Below are 16,196 nucleotides of genomic sequence, written 5' to 3'. Positions count from 1 at the left end.
GCAGATGAGTCCTTACTTCTCATGGAACAGAACAGCCTTCCAAAATTCACCTTTTCTCATCAGTCCACAGGATATTTTGTTACAGACGTCTTGAGGATGATCAGGATGTTTTCTGCAAATGTGAGATGTACCTTCATGTTAAACTGAGGCCTCCAGTTGTTTAGATGCTGCTCTTAGTTCTTTTGTGATCTCCTGGATGATTTGCTGATAAGCTTTTGAAGTAATTTTGGTAAGCCGGACACTCCTGGCAAGGTTCACCACTATTCCAAGTTTTCTCCATTTGGGGACACACTGCGATTTCCTGGATTCCCAAAGTCTCGGAAACAGGTTTGTAATTCTTTCAAGATCAATACATGTCAGTGACTTTGTTTCTCAACTGTTTTTTTCTCAGCATGATGTGTTACATTTTTGTTGATCGTTTAGCCTTTTTACTTTGTGATTATAGTTAGTGACATTGCACTTAGCTTCCAAAAAAATGTGGTTAATCACAGTTAATCTGTGATTTCACGTGAGAGGCATTAAATTTTTTACACAACACCAGTTAGGTTTGAATAATTTCTTTCCCCTAATGAATGAAATCCTCATTTATAACTGCATTTTCTATTTACTCCATTTATTTTTTGTTAATATTAGATTTTGTTTGATCTGAAACATACAAGTGTGGCAAATATGCAAAGAAAAAAGAAGAAAGAAAACAGGAAGTGGCCAATATTCTCATTTTCCACATGGCCTTTAGATGAACTAAGTTTGACACCCAGTGTTGCTGTAATATTTCCTTTTGCTTGGTGTTACTTCATTGCAGTCACACTGTTTCACTCCCCTAAACCTCAGTCCAGGTGCCAAAAAAACTTCCTGTTCTTAAAAAAAGCTTCAATCAAGCAGTTTCTAACATCTTCAAATGAAAGTTAAACCATGGCATTTTAGTTTTCAGCCAATTAAAACCAGTTTCATTGATGGTAATCCATCCTGTGTCACACGAGTGAGTAGATGTCTGCGAATGGTCACAAGACACACCAGTCATCAACCTAAACAATCCACAATGCTATATAATCAGTGGGTCTGTGTAAATATGATCAGATCATATCATCTGTTGTTTTGTTTTTTAATTGTTTGTGAAGAGAGTCAAATAAATCAGCATAAACATAAAGACCAGTAAAAAGAAAAAGAAAAAGAAAAGAAAAGAGAACTTGTTAAACTAGCAGTTTATAGAAACATTAGCTATGGTTGAATCATGTTCGAGCAGAACAGATGATATAAAGTGCTGTGTAGCAACAGTATCGATTACAAATCCATAAATCTACATCTATCTATAAATCAGCATAAATTCAAAACATCTCTCAAAATCAGTTTACAGCAACATAATGTTAACAAAAAAAAATGTAGTGGTTCTGTGTAGTTAGCAAAAACACAAGTGTTGTGGTTTTAATTTTCAGCATTAGTTCAGTTACAGTTAATAACTGAGTTAGAAATGATTAGGCACACGTTAGAGTCACATTCATGGAGCTGCACACCAGCATTCATGCAAATGTATAAAGCAGCTCTGTTCACATATGAAATGCATATGAAACCTGTATAAAACTTGAAAAACCTATAAAAACTCTAATTGTAATACAGGACTTTAAATTTGCTATGATAAAAACAATCCCTGCAGTTTCCCTTACGCCCTGTGTACCCCTGAGTTATTTTAAAGATGCCGTGTGAAACATTATTGTATATGCAGTGTAGGACATTTCATAAGTTGCTTTTGAGTTTCCACCTTGTGGTGAAAACTGGATTTTTCAAACTTTTCATCAGAGTGACAATATGCCACATCTGTGCCTGAGTGCACCATATGTTTTTAGTTTGTAAGGCAAAGCAACATTTGTGCCTGCAGTCTTTTAAAGCAGCTCTGCGAGAATGCCATCTTTCTCATTGTTTCATCTGCGCCCGCGGGATGTGGTTCACGGTAATGTGGTTTCTGAAAAGAGGCATGAAGAGTCAAAGTCAGACACATACAACCGCCGTTAAATTAATCTGTCACGTCATTTTGACCCGTGCATTTTCTTTGCTTTTTTTTTTTTCTTACTCAAAGAAATCCGATTCCTTCATTCTCCTGTAGTACTTGGCCAGCTTGATAGAAAAGATGATGCCGGGGATGAAGAACATTATGCACCATCCCAAACTGAACCAGAAGGCATTCTGAAGAGAGAACAGACAGCTTAAGACCATGCAGGCTTCATACAAATACAAACAAAAACAGCAAATGAAAGTTTAGTTATGTTAAACTTATATTCCTCTTCAGGGTGTATTTTGCTAGGTGGAAGATGTGATCCTCACCAGAGATTCCACCATGTATGCACAGACAATGACATCAACGGAGTCTAAAGCTCCTGCCACCGGCCCACAGCGGCCCACCTGCTGCGTGATCTGAGGGAAGATTGCATGCAGATTACTAACACTAGAAAAGGTAAGCTCCGGCACCTGTACAAGCACAGGGCATTTATTTCAACAAGTACAGGCAAAGATTGGGTTAGACTTTACCATGAGTTTGGCCCAGTCAGTGTAAGCAATGAAGTAACGCAGCTGACAGTCCAGAAATGTTTTGCTTTCCTAGGTGGGCACAAAAAATGGGGTCAGTTCCTCGTGTTTTCTCCCTTCTTTACACTGACAGGTCATGAGGGATCAGTGGGTCCATCATACTGTGATGGAAATAGCCCTGAACGGGTTTTTTTTCTTCAGAATTTGTCCTCAGTGGAGAAGGGCAGACTTTAAACTGACTGCGACAGGTAGTTTAGGGAAGTCAGCTGATATTTACAGATAATAGATGCTAATTATAACAGTGTCAGCCTTATCTCTTAAACTGAAGGCCAGTGTCGCTTATTTACTCAGGTAGGAAGCAAATGTGGTTTCTGCAGGGCTAGTTTGGGCTATTTTTTTAAACCTTCTTCTATGACACAGTGAAAGCAACCGTTTTTGTTTTTAAGGCTCCTAAGACAACTTTCACATGACAAAAGACAGCGCTTAGAAATAATCTTCAAGGCAACGAGTTGCCATGTCCACCCTAACCCATGTGGTTGTGGAACTAGTAAGAACATTGCTTCCACTACAAGCAGCACATCAATACTCACTGCACCTCCTCCCCCCTGTTGCCAGTGGCTAAATAACTGACCGACCACATGGAGCACTTTTCTTCCAGCTCATGTGACTCGTGCCTCTACTCACATTCTTTACAATCCGAGTTGCATTTGTTTTGAGAAAGTCTTGTGCTGCTTGCACATTGCTCAGCACCTCCTCCACCGTTCCCTGAAAGAGCCAAAAAGGCAAGCATGAGAAAAAATAAATACATGAAAAATAAATTTAAAACAAATAAGAGGATGAGAATGAAAAAATAGAGAGAATGAGTTCTGCGTTTGACTGCTCAGGGCATACTCACATTGACTTTGTCTGTAGTGGTTTGAAGGCCCTTGAGGCTTGAATTCACATTTGTCTATGGGCAAAAGATAAGATAAGATAAGATAACCTTTATTAGTCCCACACGTGGGAAATTTGTTTTGTCACAGCAGGAAGTGGACAGTGCAAAAGTTATGAGGCAAAAATTAGAATACAATAAGAATAAATACAGTACACAACTGTACAGAATAGAATAAAATACTATATACAGTAGAATAAAATAAAATAAATATACAATAAGATAAAAATAGAATACAAATACTATATACAACTGAGTAAAATACAACGATGACAGAAGGATTATTGCACTTAGTATTATTGCATATGTATGGATGTGTGTGCTTGATCAGTTAAAGTCTTTATTATGGAGTCTGACAGCAGTGGGGAGGAAAGACCTGCGAAATCTCTCCGTCCCACACCGTGGGTGCCGCAGTCTCCCACTGAAGGAGCTGCTCAGTGCTGTCACAGTCTGCTGCATGGGGTGGGAGATGTTGTCCAACAGGGATGACAGCTTAGCCGCCGTTCTCCTGTCACTCACCACCTCCACTGGGTCCAGAGGGCATCCTAGAACAGAGCTGGCCCTTCGGATCACCCTGTTCAGTCTCTTCCTGTCCCCAGCAGAGATGCTGCCGCCCCAGCAGACCACACCATAAAAGATAGCAGAAGCCACAACAGAGTCATAGAAGGTCTTCAGGAGTGGGCCCTCCACTCCAAACGACCTGAGTCTCCGCAGCAGGTACAGCCTGCTCTGCCCTTTCCTGTAGAGGGCGTCTGAGTTATGAGTCCAGTCCAGTCTATTGTTCAGATGAACACCAAGGTACCTGTAGCTGTCCACAGCCTCAATGTCCATACCTTGGATGTTCAGTGGTTGCAGTGGAGAATGCTTGTGCCTGCGGAAGTCTACCACCAGTTCCTTGGTTTTACTGGCGTTGATCTGGAGGTAGTTCAGCTGGCACCAGTCCACAAAGTCTTGGGTCAGACCTCTGTACTCCTTGTCGTCCCCATCAGTGATGAGGCCGACTATTGCAGAGTCATCAGAGAACTTCTGCAGGAAGCACTGGGTGGAATTGTGGGAGAAGTCTGCAGTGTAGATGGTGAAGAGGAACGGAGCCAGAACCGTTCCCTGTGGGGCCCCCGTACTGCAGACGACCCTGTCCGACACACAGCCCTGAGTCCTCACATACTGTGGTCGGTCGGTGAGGTAGTCCAGGATCCAGGTAGCAGTCGATTTCTCTTTTTAAATTCCGATAACCAACAAAAGAATAAAACAACTCCCAGAATAAGGAGATAAGGAGAGAAAAAAAGGAAGGACAGAACTTACCAGCTGTGGCTTGATATTTGTGTCTATGTCAGCTTGGATCATCCTGACAATATTAGCCTCATTTTTGAATTGTTGTTTAATATCAGGATCAGGCTACAAACAGGCCAGAGGTTGGTTTGGTCAGGACATAAATCAAAGTCACATTAGTTTGTAATAAAGTGTAAAAGATTCCACTCACTTGAGCATCAGCTAAACTATTGAGGTTATTTGCTGTTGTATTCAGATTGATGCTGGAAATGGCGTTCATCTGAGGGAGATAAGTAATAAGATTACTTTAACATGTACACACACAATCATCTAATGACAGTTAATGATCCACACAAAAAAAGGCATACCTGCTGCATGATAGCAGTGAAATCAAATTTTTTAGCTTCAGTGGAGATATCTTGTAATTGGTTTTTAATGTCATCACTCAGAAAAGCGACCGAGGGCAGAGAGATATTTGTGTTCTCAAAGTCCTGTTGGACACTTCCTGTGTACTGCGGGTGACCAGGGAGAGAGAGAAAAAATGTATTTCATCATTTTGATCCAGTCAGCATAAGAAAACAATCTGGTATGCTTAATTAACATAGGGTTGTCTTCATTTGTTTGAAAGGGTGGCAAGGAAGCTCACTTTTGACACGTTTAGCAGGTCGCCAAGGTCTATGATTTGGGACAAATTGAGTGCTGTCCACAGAGCCTGGTTTTCCTCACAGTTTCTGAAAAAAAACAACAAATGCATCAAGTGTAACTTTTTCATACAGTTGCTAATCAGAATAAAAGTTTTAAAAAAGCACATTTGAATTCATTTTCCTAAACAGATAGATATGTTTGGGGGACCGGGCTAAATGTGTAGTACTGCCAACGACACATTATTTTGACTCTGTACACAACTACTGTGTTTAAATAAAACAGTCAATATGTGATTGAAGCGCCACAGGGTTTTAAAAATGATTTTCATGAATTACGCCCATTTAAAGTTTCCCATTTTGAGTCACGGTGCTATTACGACTGGTAATACCTCAGATTTTCTGGAGTAGGAGCTGAGTATTTTTAGAACAGCATCAATAACATTAGTGTCACTGACTCATTGTTTTAACTGCACAGACTCTAACTCTGATATTATGACATTAGAAGGAAATTTACTGTATTTCAAAATTTTGCTTATTGTGCATTATTCATATACCCCAAAGTTTTTCTCAAGATCCACAGTTTGCAGTTTTTACTGACTCCAATCATTTCATAATGGGTTTTTTTTTTTAGCTCTATTGCTTAAGCATTTTTTTAAAAACTACATGGAACATGTATATCTGGCATTACATACCTGTAGATATCAGAGATACTGATGTTCATTTTCATTCCTGAAGACAAAGTTATTTGCGGCAATGGAATCAAGCCAGAACTATCAACTAACTGTGAACAGAAGAGAAGAGCATACATATATATACATACACTGTACATGTATCTGCAGGTACATGTGTGAGTGTATATCGCTACCTTTAGCAGTTGTCCATTGTTCCAGGGTCGGCAGACCAGTGTGTAAACATTTTCACCCACCAAGAAAAGTATTATCACTACAATCATGAACAGCCAGGAGAACAGGAAGCTGAAACCTGCACTCCTGCAAATACATCCAGGTCAGAGGTCAGAGAAGAACCAGGCCCCTGGGCATGAAACCAACATTCAAAGCCAGTACTCACATCATGAGGAAGATGCCTCCACAGTTCGCTGTGCAGGAGCGCTTCATAGGGTCTTCTTTTGGTTTCAGACCCAGAGGGCCCAGGACCAAACCCAGGACGTTGCACACCACAACCAGGAGGACCACACAGCATAGGGTCACACACACGCTCCATCTGAAGAAGTATGCACACATGATGACTGAGTTGTGGGTATTTCTGCCACTGATTACACAGCAAGTTTGCACTTCAGGGGTTCTTACCTGATAAACTCGGCGTTGTTGATTTGTGGCAAGATATTCTTGATTTCAGTTTGTGTCGTGTTCAGTGTCCTAGACACATCCGTCAGCGCAGATACAGGGAAGTAATTTTTAAACTGACTGATTTGTCCTTGTATGCTGTCCAGCTGTTTGGTGCTGCCTAATAAAACACACAAGCTCAGTAATGCACACAAACACATGCAGTACACATATTTAGAAAATGAAGTTAGTTCAGAAAGTTTGTTACAACAGCTGCAGCATTTACTCACTTTGAACTATATTGTTGGTTTCATTGTTCACCGTCTGGGGGATGTTTTGGAAATACTCCTCCACCTGAGTTATCATGTAAATAGTTTAAATATATTGTTAACATGCCTCCATTAAAAATGGTGTGAATATTGAATTTGCCTTTCTTTCAGTGAAAAAGTCAATCTTCAAAATCCTCAAAACTACAGCCTTTGCATGTGCTTGCATGTGAAGATCTAGTGTCTGTATAGTGTCTGTAAGGCACCCTCTGGCTTCTTTTCCTTTTGTGCGCAATATATGAAACACTCAGCTGAGCAAATGCCCCAAATTCTTGTTTCTATTAGTCACGCAAATGTACATCACAGAAACCTAGCACTGCCCTTTGCTCAATGCAACAGCAAGTCTTTCATCGCATGGCGCAAACCATAGGAAATAATAGGCATAACAATGTATCTGAAGGCCCCTTTATCCTATTTCACTGTTTCAAGACTCCCTTGTGAGCCTTCAAAGACCAGACAATACCAGTGTGCCTGTGTGCTGGGAACACTGACATTTCTCATGAGAAAAACAGATGTGTTCTCTGAGGCTGTTCTGTCTGCAGATGTCACTCACCTTGTTGATTTGGGATGTGAGATCAGCTTGGTTGGCTTTATCCACTGCGGACTGAAACTTGCTCAAGCCGCGAGTCTAGAGAGAACAATGACAGACACAAACAACAAACCTTTTTTTTTTTTATCAGCAACAACATGTCAGACCTCAAACTAACACAAGGTGGCAGCAAACTGCAGCAAAACCAACATTTGTGTCATGGAGCAGATGGACAGAGGACAGATCAGCTGTTCAGACAAAGTCATAAATGATCATGTGCCACATTGTCTCAGGCCGACATCAGACAGTGTTTGATTGCATAAAATGATTCTTCCTGGTTCTTCATTATAATATATTATAAAACCCACTAACAGGGCTGATTCTTTGTCTGTAGATAAGTCGAACCTGACTCATGTTTTCCTTGAATGACATTCAGAAGCTGTTTCTTTTTTTTTGCCTTTGTCAATCAGAACCAATTCATCCATTCAGAAAGAAACAACAAAGCAGGAATGAGTCATCTTGTTAACACAAACTCTGTACTTACATCAATGGTGGTATCCACTGTTAGTGACTGTAGTACTTTGCTTAGTGTGGTGCAGTTCTGGCATCTTGAATCGGATAAAGTCTGATTGATGCTGTTTTTCACAGCAGTGATATTGGCCTGGACGCGGTCTGCGCTGGACTGCAGCTGGACCAAAGACGAGTTCAACGTCTTCAGTTGACGGCTGGTGTTTTGAATCTCTGCTCGTATGAATCAAATGCACAAATATTAGTCTCTATGTGTGTGTTTATACACTACATAAATATTCATCTAAGGCTGTTTTTATATGGGGGGGTGGGGGGTGTCCCTGCTACCTTCCTTTGAATGTAAAAGCTATATAAGAAGCTAAAATTCATGGGAAATTCTCACATAAGCCAAGTCAATGAACAACAGGAACATTTGTTTACCCACCCTCTTTTTACAATCCTGCACTAAGCCTGCTCTCTGTTACTTTAAGAGGGGATGTGCTCTGTAAAGAAGTGTGTCAACAAATGATTCAGCTGCTTTTGCTAAAAAGAAATGCTGAAATTCCCATAGTGAAAAGGTGGATCCTTAAAAGAGAATATTCCGGTGTCTAGACTAATATACTAAAATTAAACGATTATAAATTAATAAACAAACATATCTAGGTTCCTTATACTATTCAGAGCCTCCGTGTCTCTGAGCTGACATCCTGGAAATGTTTTTAATACAACGAGTCTGATCAAATGAGCTGCTGAGAACCGGAATGTCCACAGCTTAGGTTTCAGCTTTATAGGATAACCCTTCACCACTGCTGCTTGTTGAAAGCCACAAGAGATTTTGATGTAGATGCTTTAGATAAACTATAAAGGTTTCTAACAAAGAATGAGCTGACTGAGGAACACTCCAGACACTATTATATACTGTGTCCCAAATATGATTATTTACTAGTTTTGAAGCTTTTTTAACCCAAACTGTCAGCAGACGCACATCATTAGAGTTCATATAAGGGTTAGAAAGCAGTATGATTGGGAAATTCACAGCTTTTAACCTATAATCTCTGAGTCTAAAAAGTGAAGTTAGTAAGGAAGTGCCTTGAGCCAGAATTCTAATGACCAGCAGGGGGCGATGTTTCTCGTTTCAAAAAGAAGTGAGATTGTGTGAAATCCTATGAGAAAACTTTCCAGATTCCTAATTCCTTGTAAAAGTGTGAGAAGTCTTACATAATATTTGATATTTTTTTTGTTCAACCAATTTAGAGTTAATAGGACAGATTTTTTTTTAATTGTATGCAGGGTACGCTTTTGGGTGTGGCTCCCTCGCGACTGTCCAAGTTTCAAAATGTCAGCCTGTAAATCAGTATGTAACCAGAATTATTATATTTTTGTGTTATCTAATTAGTTTTTATTTTGATTTCCTTTTGAATTTTTGTTTTTCACTTTCTTTGGTGTCAGTTAGTTTCCAGGGCATCTTTCTCCTTTTTTATTAGTTTCGGTGTTAGCTTTAATCTTTTGAATTATTTCTCTATGAGGGGCATGTGTCAGGGTTAAGCTTTAGGAAAATCAGTACAAGTATTACAATAAAAACCTTTTAAAAGCTAGTTTCACAGCTAGTTTTAGTTTTTAGTTTAGTTTTGGTTCACTATAACAACCTTATATGTAACATAATTCTTTTAGCTAGTCAAAGCATTGCACTTGCACTGTTATTTCTGTACTTCTGTGTCTGTTTTTTTCTTAGCTAAAAAAAAGAAACTAAAAAAGCTAACTAAGTAAATAAAGCAAATGCAAAGGTTTAAGGGAAAACTAGATAAAAGGGATGCCAAGGTGAAAAGCATTTACAGTAAACTGTACACTGTGTTTTTTGGTGGGGGTGGCTTTGTTATTGCCAATCTCATGACAGGTATCTACATTTGAACTTTCATTAACACGCTGATGCAGGACTCAGCATGCAGATATGGCTCATACCTTGATCCAGAAGTTTAACGGAGCGCAACGCTCTGTGCAGGGTACCGTTGAATTTACTCTGGATCGCTGATCCCAACTGGATTCCGATGTCTAAGACAGAAAAACATGTTTTGAAATGGTTAAACATGTGACAAGGGTGGGAAATGTATTGTAGCAGTTTGGTTGTACAATAGTTGTTCCTCTGCTCTTTCATTGTTAGTTCCTTTTTCTTACCTTTCAGGTTTTTTTTAACCTCATCCACAGTTTTGTTGCTCTCGTCCACAACATGGTTAATTTGCTGGAAATGGAGTAAAAACAAACTATTTCAGACTGTGTACTTAAGATATGGTTCACAACACAACAAACAGAGATGACTGATTACATTGGCTGATCATACATAGCAGCTTTCGCAAGTGACGAACAACAAACAGCCCCATTTTCCATCCAACCTTTTCCCAGTCTCTTGTAACTTCAGATAAGTATATTGACAATGTGGAAAACGGAGCCGGTATTTAATCAGTGGTCTGACTTCAAAACTGAGGTCTGTTTGCATCTCACACAAAAGCTGCAGATGGATTGCAGGAGAGCAGCACTTACTGTGAATAATCCATAACAGGAACTAACAAAACAGTTTACGGTTAAGAATAAAGTTCAAGAGCAGTTAGTCAGCCGGTACCAATAAATGCTGTCACAATGCATTTCCACATTTCAGAAATGTTCTCTTGCCTCAGGCACATCGGTGAGGAAGGTGTTAATATTTTCAATAGTGTTTATCAGCTCCCCTGGACCCTTGTCCACGCTCACTTTGAAGGCTTCGTTACTTCTGAACATGCAGACATTCCCAGCTCTGCAAAACACATACAGACACAAACACAATTAAATTTATGTCACCAACGTATTGTTGATCTGAGCGATGCAGTGAGCCGTGTGCATTCAAGCTGTCTTCACTGCTAATTTCAGATAACACATCATCATTACGCTGGTCAAAACCTCCCAAGAGCAGCCTACACACACTCACAAGATAATGATGGTGGTGGCGAATGCACACCAGTAGAGCGTTTTCCTGCAGCGGTGAATGGAGGATGACTGCTCCTGGTACATCTTCCCACCGCAGTTGCCACAGCAGCGGCAGCAGGCCAGGAAGAATCCAACTATGGGCATGAGGACGATGTACAGGATCCCGATGGCAATACACACCAAGAAACCCACTTTGTGCACCAGGATCTGAACACGTAACATGCCCACACACATACAAACGATATGTATTAGCGTTAAGGTGTCACAAATATCAGTTTCAAAGCCAAGACGGCAGAACTGCAGCAGTTCTTTGTGGCCAGCTGTGACGTCAAATACCTGTGAGACATCAGTACACTGTGGATTTACTTTACTGTGGTGACAGTCCACAATCAAGTGGATCAAAGCGCTTTAGTACATTTAATGGACTGGAACAAAACACAAAGGGATTTTTTTTGAGACAGTCTCATATAACAGCCGTCAGAGCTCTAATGACGGAGTGGCCTTTTCTATTATTATTAGCACAAAGTTCCTGTTTACAGTAAAATATGTGGAAATCATGTACACTGACTTACTTCTTTGATGGTTGCTTGATCTGGCAGCCCACGTTGGAACTCTTTGACTACCGTGACCACCAAATCTGGAAAGAAATTAAAGAGAAACAATTTTTTTTTTTAGTACATGAGTGGGCAATACAAATCTATGCTGCTGGTTTCTGTCCTAGTCATCCACACAATTTGTACAAAGGCTAGAAGGACAATATGTCTTTCGCTCTGCACACGCGTTTTCTCATTGTAAAAGTGGAAACCTGACACCTTGCATCTTGCCGTGACCAGGAAACCAGTCTAGCTTTCAGGAAACATTAGATACCAAAAACAACAATACAAAACCTATCATTTAATGTCTGACAGGGACAACAGCAGGCACAGGTGACTGAGAAGACATATCGATCAGGAGACCAGATAAATGTTAAATGTCCTTTAGTGTGTTGAAATGAATTTGCATTTTATAAAACATTTGCCAATTGATAACCACTGGCTTAATCGCTTTTTCCTAAGTAAGAACCCTGTTCAGCATTTTATCCTTATTGTAACATTAAATTATTATTTTTTTTATGAAACGCTGTTTGTTTAAGCACTGGTGACCTCATGAGGATGGAAAAATCAGCGGACTCTTTATAAATGATTAAAGTGGTCATTGTGCGAAATCTACTCAATAAACATATCTAATACTAATACTGATAATCGTCGCTTTTAAATTCAGTCTGAACTGGTGAAAGGCAGGCTTTCGTGTAAACGTGCCTTCTTTTCATAAATCAATACTACATAGAAACTATTACACAGGTTTATGGAGCAATTGGACAGACAATAGATGTGACACGCACACGTCTGAGCCAGGATACGGGACCTTACAAACAACAGAGCACCTAAAGGTTAAATATTCACTCTGCAAAATGCAAGAATGCCCATTAACTTCTTACTGATTAACCAATTCCATCATGTTTTTGTCTAGTTTCTTTGTAGCACGGAGCAGGAGTGCAGGGTAATAGTGTGTCACCTTTAACCAAACAGGGAAATTTTGCGACATGCAGAACATGAAAGCCAAAGGATTTTATTGTGATTTGAATATTTCCTGTCTGCTCTGTGCGTGTGTAGCTCGACATGTTGCTACATGAAGAAGTAAGGCAGTAAAGGTCGGTGGTGATACTGACCTGAAGAAAAGGCGTTTGGCTCAACTGTGTGGAGAAAGGATTGGACTATTGCTGACATAAAGCCTGTTTTTGAATTATTTTTGGCTGTATTGTGGTAGTGAGGCTGGGTAAAATTCTGTGGGGCCACATCTGCTTTACAGCTAGTTTGAGAAAGGACAGGCTGGGTCAGGCTGAGCCCGAGCAGCACCACTCCTACTACTCCGCACAAGTTCCTCATGTTCCCGTATAACCCCATGTTTGCAGGTGGAAGCAGTCGGAGAAGGCAGGTCCACAGAGAGCTCAACTCATGGCGCAAGCTCTTCCTTGAAGCATCTGAAAACAACACAATGAAACTGATAAAACCATGGTGCATCCGCACAAAGCAGAAAAATTAGAGACTGAAGAAGAGACGCATAAAGCCACAGACTGAGTCACACAGACAAAGAGACAACAGAACAGTTTGTTACAGCCAGGAAATGGGAAAGCAAAAAAACACTGCTGGCATTTTGTAAAATGGGAAATCTGAATACAGCGCATGTAGGTCTCTGATAAGAACAGTGCCCTTTAGGATTCTGTGTTATTCTATACTTATCGAGAGACCCTCAATTGTGACCCAAAGGAGTGACCTTCATAATCACAGGAAAAGTTGGTAAAAATTAGATGAAGCCTGAATACTTTCATGGAATCGGTCCCTGCTATGTTTATAGTGTAAACACACAAATAGGTATGTGACTCACGTACCTGTATCCTTGCTGTTTAACCCTAAACCATGTTTGTCATTCATAGCAGGAGACAGTAAAAAGGAATAAGCGGAATAAAAACAATTTTCAATGCATGAAACTCACATGCAACACTTGAATATGACTGTAATGTTTGTGAAGGTGGAGCTCTTTTAAGCAAATTATATTATCCTGATAATACAAAGTTCTCTTTTCCCGTTCTGAAATGCGTCACTTTTATCAGTCTGCTGATATTTGCCTTACATACTGACACTCAGCTGGGAAGAGTTTGAGCATGTCCTCCACGTCTAAACAGCAGCTGAGGTAAGAATGTGAACAAAGTGCGGTCAAAGTGGAGAGAGTAAAAATCATGAAGTAACAGAAGCGTAAAGTGAAGCCGAGTGTGAAAGCAGAAGACAAAGAGAGATCATTTGGATCTTGTCATTTGGAAAACATACCTTTCTTGGCTTGAGCGTTGAAGGACCGAGGAGCTGCTCTAGTCTCTGGTGAATTAGTAGGAGACTCTCCAATCCCACAAAAGAAATGTGATATGCTCAGTCTTGTTATCAAGTGGACTGTGTGCTGACTTGCAGAGAACTGGCACTGAGAAGAGAGGGAGGTAAAATTATAGACTGAAGGAGGGATAAAGGGAGGGTCGACGTGTGGTGTGTCAGTGGGAAGGAGGAGTCATAAAAGGGGTAAACAAAATAGATTTTACTAATTTTGTTTCCTGTATTCTCAAATGCATGTAAGGGATGTCAGACTTGTTTGTTTTGGAAATGTTTTCTTAACATGTATAGTTGTAGTTAAATTCGTGGCGCCTAGAGAGGCGAAAAACTAAAGAAACCAACAAAACAAAATTGTTTTCAAGAAAATGTGTTAAAATTAGGAAATTATTTATCACAGAAAGTCATCGTCGACCCAAGTTCACTCCCAAGTGAATCAGTTCACATCTGCAATATGAAACGCAAGGTGTGGCTTTAACGGAAGCAAGGGCAAAGCCCAAACATGTAGGGGAAGATGGAAAGGACACGCTTGGGATAAGAAAGAAAAATGACTAAAGCCTGCCAAAAAATTCTCCAAAATATTTCAACATCGAGCAAATTACTGACAGCAGCTGACAAATTAATTTCACTTTGGTCAAAAGATACTGTGTCTGGAGTCAGCAACAAGTCAAGACAGGACAATTTTTACACAGACTGAGCAACACTTGACAACAAACTATTTACAGCTGCACAAGAAGGAAGTCCCACTACACACCTGCATGGGTAGAATTCCCCACTGTGATCATACTGTTAACATTTTTGCATGGAAAGAATCAACAGCGTTTTCTAAAACATTTTGCAGGAAAAACATTTCCCTCTCTGTGTAACAAAGCCTAACCTTTCTGAGGTGGGTATTTCTTGTTTAGAAGGTGCATTCATGGAACGAAGAAAGGATTGTAAAATAGGAATGCATTTAATTTCCATAATCCAAACAGAATTCAAAGAGTTTCTGTCAAACGTCAACAATCATTTGCTGATTGCTTATAGGTGTTTTACTATAACCTAAAATTTTAGGTTTTCCGGTTTATAACCCTGTCAGGTAGCTTTAATACAAGAAGGACATCAACACCTTGCAGTGCTTTGACTTGCTGATTGTCCTTAATAATTGTGTGCTCTTGAAATAACATCACAGGTCATGTAATTCTCGGTTAAACAAGAACTGAGAGGGCAGATTAACAACATAACAGTACTTTTCATCAATAAGGGCAGCATGTTCCATTTACCAGCAAGAATTCAGTGAATGATAAGGCAACATCATCCTGTTTATTATGTCAGCGCTCATGATCCTTCTTCTCCTTATGAACATAGGGGTGATTTGGTGACTAAAGAAGTTTTTGTTAGTTCAGGATAAATTGCGACAAAACTGAATGTACTTTAAAAAATTTAATATGTAATCAACACTCTCCGTTTAACCTGTTTTACAGTATCTTAAGTTTATTTTCTGCCAGTTATCAATAACAAAGACATGCGCCGATCTTTACTTAATTGGTAACCTATGGGTAACTATGGCTACATATACATAAAAGCCACACAGACTTTGACAATTTCTGCCATCAGACAGCATTCATCGTTTTTATCCGCCCTTTTTTTTGCCAAGAAATAGTGAAGTTCTTTTAAAATGGGGAAAGAAAAAAAAAAGAGATGACTCACCTCAGGAAATGCAGCTTGGATAATCTGGCATTTATAAACTCAAAACAAGTGCTGCTGTGTCTTGTTCATATTAGTCTTCACACTGTCTCAGCAAGAAAACTCTTGTGCACCCATTCTGCTCGTCTGTACGTTAATTTTCTTTCCAGAGGCTAGTGATTTTAAAGAGTATGTATTACCACAGAGAGATTTTACATATCCATAACCTGTGAATAAACAATAGTGGACCGCACCCACCTGATGTTCAAATCTCATGTTTACCAAGGGCAGACAGTCTGGAGAAAGAAGGCAAGATGGTAGGTTTGAAGGAAACAACGATTTTGATTCTTCTTCTTTTTTTTTTTTTTTTTTTTTCCCCAGACAGTGGATTAACTAAAGGGCAGCTATGTAAGATGAATAAGGATTATATTGAACTGTACATCATGCAAAGGAACTCTTCCAAAGCACAACAACAAAAACTGTAAATGAGGAAAATAAAATCCTCCTTTGAGGAAGTTATTTGTTGTGGGTGATTCTCCAACATGCAATGCAGCAGGTATACAGCCAATAAAAAAACAAAACAAAACAGGAAGTTGTGAGAAAAAGTTGTTGAAGGTAAGTTATGAAGAGGTGATCAGTGAGCAGCAGTAAGGCTTTA

General features: G+C 39.7%; 1 protein-coding gene across 1 annotated transcript; it reads right to left on the bottom strand.

Moving 5' to 3' along the window:
* Positions 1-1,083: 1,083 nt before the first annotated feature.
* prom2 (prominin 2) lies at positions 1,084-15,578 on the bottom strand. The gene is made up of 25 exons (XM_040002036.1): positions 15,563-15,578; positions 13,826-13,970; positions 12,670-12,981; positions 11,534-11,598; positions 10,963-11,168; positions 10,671-10,791; positions 10,179-10,242; positions 9,966-10,055; positions 8,044-8,240; positions 7,524-7,598; positions 6,935-6,998; positions 6,669-6,825; positions 6,430-6,582; positions 6,227-6,350; positions 6,054-6,142; positions 5,364-5,448; positions 5,086-5,229; positions 4,929-4,997; positions 4,751-4,843; positions 3,413-3,466; positions 3,202-3,282; positions 2,521-2,589; positions 2,317-2,406; positions 2,066-2,178; positions 1,084-1,957 (listed from the first exon to the last, which is right to left on the bottom strand). The coding sequence occupies exons 3-25, from the start codon at positions 12,902-12,904 to the stop codon at positions 1,909-1,911; spliced, it is 2,487 nt and encodes an 828-aa protein (XP_039857970.1). The 5' UTR covers positions 12,905-12,981; positions 13,826-13,970; positions 15,563-15,578; the 3' UTR covers positions 1,084-1,908.
* Between the last annotated feature and the right edge of the window lie 618 nt (positions 15,579-16,196).

The sequence above is a fragment of the Simochromis diagramma genome, unplaced genomic scaffold, assembly GCF_900408965.1.
Source record: "Simochromis diagramma unplaced genomic scaffold, fSimDia1.1 OVJJ01000421.1, whole genome shotgun sequence".
Classification (NCBI taxonomy): Eukaryota; Metazoa; Chordata; class Actinopteri; order Cichliformes; family Cichlidae; genus Simochromis; species Simochromis diagramma.
Note: the sequence above shows the minus strand (reverse complement) of the source record. Positions and strands in the feature narration are given on the sequence as shown.